General features: G+C 41.2%; 1 protein-coding gene across 1 annotated transcript in view; it reads right to left on the bottom strand.

Annotated features, from left to right (window-relative positions):
• Positions 1–325, bottom strand: part of EEA1 (early endosome antigen 1) — a 72,545-nt gene extending 72,220 nt beyond the window's left edge. The window contains exon 1 of the mRNA XM_009882654.1: positions 215–325. Coding sequence (XP_009880956.1) covers positions 215–325 — 111 coding nt within the window. The remainder of the gene's footprint in view (positions 1–214) is intronic.
• Positions 326–5,917: the final 5,592 nt, after the last annotated feature.

The raw sequence follows: 5,917 nt of genomic DNA, 5'->3' as shown, positions 1-5,917 counted from the left end.
CCAGCCCCCGGCAGCGCTGCCATCCTCCCCCCCGGGGGACCGGCAACTGCGAGGCCCCCTCGGTACCGTCATTTCTCTGAAGTCGTGGCCAGGGAAAGGGAAGGAGCCGGAGGCTGAAGCTGCAGCGGAGTGCTCACTCCGTGAGGTGAAGCGCAAAGGCGGCTCCGTGTTCGTGTCGTGAGCGCTGTGGCATTGGCAGTCCTGAGGAACTCACGGTGAAGAGCATTGCTGAGGCCTTCTGGTCTGGGTCATTAACTGGAAGTTTAATTCTGAGTGAGCAGTTGCTTCCTTCAAGCCCTAAACTGGAAAGGCGACCTTGCGGCATGACCCGTTGGGTGGTTTTTAAGTATCAGAAAAGAACGTTTTGCTCACGCTACCTTCAAAAAAAAGTGCAGCCCAAACACATCAGTTCAGCCAAGAATCTATATCTGTACGTGCTGAGGCAAAACCCCACATAAGACATGGCAGGAGAGTTGCTGGAATACCAGTAGCCTCTAGAATACGTGATTCACCATGGTACAGTTCCCTGTTCTATTCTAAAGCTGCAACTTTTACATACTGGATGCAAGACATAAGGGTCATGAGTAAATAATAAACCTGTTCAATGACTAATTGTGCCAAGTAGAGCAAATATAGCAGAGCACCAGTTGTGCTGCAAAGATTGAAAACATTTTTCCACTCAAAGGCTGACATTTCTAAGCGCTCCAAAATCCTCAGACTTAGCATGAGTTATGAGCACATGACCAGAAGGATTTGACTGCAGAAGCTTAAGGCTTGAGGCACAGCAGCGTTGTGTGTTTGAACTCCATTTACTCCAGCTACAGGCTCCAGTGTGTTTCGTGCTAACATCATTTAGGCCACAACTGGGGCCGGTTAAAAGCATACATGCAGTTGGTAATGGCTTCAGCTGATGAGTGGTGACGTCTTTGGTCACATCCATTACATCATTTTCACTTATGTGTCCATAGTACAAAATGGCTTTGAAATATGACGTACTGTAAGGCAGTAATGAGGTTTGTTTCTGACTTTTGTAAATGGAACTAACACTAGGAAAAGGATTGTTCTTGTATGGCTGTACAGTTCCTTAAATATCTAGGCAGGGTGTAGACATTTACTCTTATCAAAATTACTGTGAATTTTAATACCTCACTCCCTTTATCAGATACTTCAACAAGAGAAATTGACAGCCTGGACAATGAAGTGCTGGAGTGCTCAATTTGCCATACCCAGGTAAACTCAGCAGCCCACCTTTGCCACACATTTTTCACTCTCCCAGGTTCGCAATTGCTTCCTGACTGCTCAGAGGAAGACAATAGAGATTTGAGGACACTAGTTAAAAGTCGTACATCAGAGGAGGATTTTCTTAGACCAGTCTTGCAAGGAAATGCACGATCCTTTATTTGTGTGGATGTTTGTGTGAACATATGCATCTGTCTCCCTGTCCACCCATCATTCCCTCAGTAACTTATTAATCCATCAGTTAATTTCAATCAAATACAACAGAGCCAGATAAAGCTCAAAGACAATTAAGTTCCTACAAATTTAAATAGATGGCCAGGGAGAGAAGGTAGACCTTTTTTTTAGTGCAGTGTGATTTCCTTTACTAAATACCAGAGAATTCACATAAAAAATCACCCATGGGGCAGAGATCTAGGGAAGAAAAGATTAAATGGGTCCCATTTCCAGTGGAAGTCCTTGGTTTTAATTAGTGTGTGTACGGTAATGCCTATGAGTTCATATCATGTGCTACCCTAATATTGAAATCTCAGGCTGTTAGAATATAGTTGATGTCCTCAGGCATGGGAGTTGTAATTTTTCATTTCATCCAACCTCATAAACTCTGTGAGGGGTTTGGTGCCAGGATGGTTAAGGAGAGCCTTTCAATGGAGTCCATTACTGGCAGAAAGTCTCAGACCACAATCACGGCAAAGACCTTCCCAGATCCAGCTGGAAGCAGGTATTTCATCCTCTAAGCAGAAGCCAAAGGCTGAAAGTTTGAACTACAACAACCTCTTGCATACCTGCAGAAGCCAGCATGCCTTTATTTCAGTAGAGAACTGAAATCAATCTTTTGACCGTACAGCCAGTATTCAGGATGGCCCAGCAGGCACCAGCACCTCTCAGACCTTCCAACAGATAACTGCATTTTTATTTTTTTTAATGGCTATGCATATAGCCAAATAAAAGCAACGATTCCAGGGCCGTGGCTCACAGGAATCGGAGCTCATGCAATCTTCTGCCACAACTGAGGGCCACATGAAACTACCATCATGTGGTACAAAATGGCAGGGAAAATAATGTGTGGTATGTCCACAGCACATATGCTCGCCCAGACTTCTGGCCTATAAATCTGCAAAGATTCCGGGCTACTGTCCTACATGTTCTCAGTGTTTATACGGATGATTATTTTCAGTCACATTAAGTTCCTGACCTCAAAATCTCTTGGTCTCAAGCTCCTTGGGTTCGTGACATGCTGCACTGGAAAACTATCCCATTTTTTCAAGCTGTTGCTTTTAAGTATCCTATTCATAAAAGGCATCAGCCTTTGGTTGGTTTGTTGTTTTTTTTCCCTAGCTCTTTAACTGTACATTTTTGATTGTCGCTATATACTACTCATATACTTTCAGCAAGTCGGTCTCAAATTTACCCACATCTTTTTCTAAGGGTCTCTCCTTTCAATTAAACTCTATGGAACTCAGTTGAACACAGTTTGCTTAAAGGGTTTGTATGTTAAAAACTATAATAACTAGCAGGTAAAAGTAATATCATGTTAAAAATCCACATGACAAACCATAGAACAGAGCAAGAGAAATCAAACGATTAAAGAGTATTAAAAAGTTGCCAACCATCTGTCTTCAAAGATTAAAACATTCCATCAACTCCCCTTTATCTCCTCAGCCAAGCTCCTCCAACAAACCTATGTTTGACATAGTGGAGAAAACTGGCTTCTACGCACAATTTAAATATGAACACGCACACCTCCCTCCAACCCCAAGAAATGACATAACCTACCATATGAAAATTATTGATCAAAATAAGCATTTTATCTTAAAATACTTCACACAAGCACAGCCAATTTGTTAGCTCTTGGAAACTGTTTATAATGTTCATACAACAACTACTGTGCATATTTATGAAATGACAGCCGTGGAGTTAATATAGAGATAAAGATTATGGCCATCATCTCCTGTTCAGTCCTCAATGATTTAGAAAACCTGCCACCTGGAGTTTGGATTCTAAAATGATGGCAAAGTACATAACATTTCATAAACATATTGTTAGTAAATTTCTGACTAGAAAAAGAAGCAAGCTGGAATTCATAAACAAGTAGTACAGCGTAAGTTACAACATTGCTGAAACCAAGAGAAGACATACATCTGGGATTTTCAAATTCCTCCCAAGTGGCTTCTGAGCATGTATTTCATATAAAATTAGGGACTTAGTTGTTCCTAAATCAAAGCACCCTTTCATCAAAATGCCTACTAGGAATTGTCATTTAAGAAGAACATGGAAGGACAAATGAAAATTTATGAAGGAAAAACTACCTTGAAGAAGAATGTTTCAGCTATTGATACTCTTGCTCCTCAAAAATATTTGCAAACAAAATATGCAGAGTGCAGTTTGAATTCATGCTTTCTTCATTTTGCTAAGAAACTGCAACTGAAAGTTGTCATTCCTGCAGGCAGCACTGATAATCTTGAAGAGGCCAACAGCAGAAAACATGTATAAAAGAGAATTTCTTGGTGAAACTAGTCATATGGAGAAATAAAAGTTAGATGGTTGGGATGAGATATCAGTGAGACTCACGGTACATCAAGAAAAAATAATTTTAAAAGTGACATATAAAGGTGAAAAGTCAAAAAGTTGGAAAAGATTGGAAACTACAGAAATTCCACATTTTTTTTGAGACTTATGAAGACACAAAGTCATAAAAACGTATGGAAGCTTTATGAAGTACAGATTTGGGCACAAATGCATTTTCAACTGAACGCAGGGCCGCTTCGCAGCACAGATGGGCCACTGCCATGTAATGGGGGTACATGGACCTTGCCAGACAGCGCTAAGGAAGGCAGCTGCCAGGCCCTCCCTGCCTGCCACCTGTATATATAGGGCACATCTGCTCCACGGTAGCCATAGGAGAGCTAAGATATCCAATTAAGAACAGCTAAAAGGCTTCTCAGACTTCTCAAAATATGAAAATCTGTATTTGTTACTGATTTTACTAATTATGTAGGAATATACTTTAAAATGGATAATGGTTAAGTATTAAAATGACAGCATCTATCTTGCCTTCAAAAGAGTTTGGCAGTTCGGACTGAACTGTCAGTATTTCATTATTTAACATTTGGCTCCCCCTCAGCTTTATTAGCAGAAACAAATGTGTTTAGCTTGGAAAAATATTTAGAGTGGGTTTAAACTGGTGTTAGTAAATCAAGATTACCCAGTGGCTTGGGCATTAGTCTGACTTGGGACACTGAGTATAATTTTGTACTCAGCCCAAAACTGGTCCTCTAAGTAACAATCCCCACCTATAAAACAGAAAATACCGATTCTTCTCTATTGTGAAAATAAATTGGAATCTTGTGACGAAAAGCATTATAGAAAAGTCAAATATTACTACTGATGTAATGTAAATTGGCAATCAATTTGGTGATATCCAAATGGTTTATGAGCAGTTGAAGACATGAAGTCTAGTTTCCCATGAAGAACGCATCCCACAGCTTCACCTTTACAGAAGCTCCATCTTCTGTCTCTCCAAGGCCACTCGGGGCCCCACCACCCAGGAGACAGGATGTGCTGTGGTCAGTCCAGAGCTGCACAGGAGCGCCTGTACATCAGCTTGGTTTCCTGATCTTTCCAGTAGCCTAAATGTGGATCTTTTACCTCTACCCAGTCACCAATTTTGTCAGAAAGCCAATAAATGTAATTACCTTTGAGAAATCTACACCTGTTTCCATTTAGACTTAAACTGCCCCATGGGTTCAAAAGGTATATCAGAGGGTGGGTAGCAGAGGCGAAGGACATTGAAAGACACAAGAGGTCACCTCAGCTTCCCTAAGGAGCAAGGCAAAACCCATAGGGTTGTTTTAGTCTGTGTTTGAAGTAGTCACCAATCTTTCCTGAGCCATTCCCTTCTTAATACAGAGAAAAATAACAGCTCTTCAGTTCTTCACTCGAGGTACTGAAGAGGTTGGCCGGAGCATCAGTACTTCACCCTGCACGTGTTAGGGTGAGCGTGTTTTCTCAGCTGCTTTAGAACCAGACTGACTCTGTGGTGATGTCTGTGACAAAGAGCTGATGACTGGAAGCTTCTGTGCTACAGAAAGCCTCTTTTAAGTCAGTGCAATTACTTGCATGAGTAACGAGCGTGCGTACTGGCAAAGGTTGCATGGCTAGCATTAATACCAAATCCAAGAGCTCAAAACTCATGACTTCTATCTAGTCTTACAGAACCTGAACATGGTAGGATTTGCACAGCTCCCCCCAAAGGTAACCCAATTAAAGACAGAAATAATAGGATTATCTCTATTAACAACAAAAAATTGGTCCAGTGACTGATTTTTTTCCCACTCACCCCATGACTGAATCACTGGGTGGAGTATGCCATGTAGCTTTGCTGGAGTAGCTGGAGAGACAGGCACTGGAATTAGAGAAAGCCCAGCAGCATGAAAGACAGCTTAAGTCATAAATATGTATGAGTTCATATGAAAAATAAACCTGATATTAATATAACCAAAATCTGAGATGGAGAAGATCTGCCGCTGAGTCATGCAGAGCACTCTTTGCCAAATGCCTCAGCTAAGAAATTATTCTGCATAAAGTTGAAAGACTGCCACAAAACAAACACTTTCAAATTCCACCCTAAAAAGCTGTGGTGATACTATGGCCATTCTGATCCCGTTACTTCAGAGACGTT

The sequence above is a fragment of the Charadrius vociferus genome, unplaced genomic scaffold (assembly GCF_000708025.1).
Source record: "Charadrius vociferus isolate BGI_N301 unplaced genomic scaffold, ASM70802v2 scaffold72, whole genome shotgun sequence".
In the NCBI taxonomy this organism is placed as follows: Eukaryota; Metazoa; Chordata; class Aves; order Charadriiformes; family Charadriidae; genus Charadrius; species Charadrius vociferus.
This window is presented reverse-complemented; position numbering and strand designations above follow the sequence as displayed.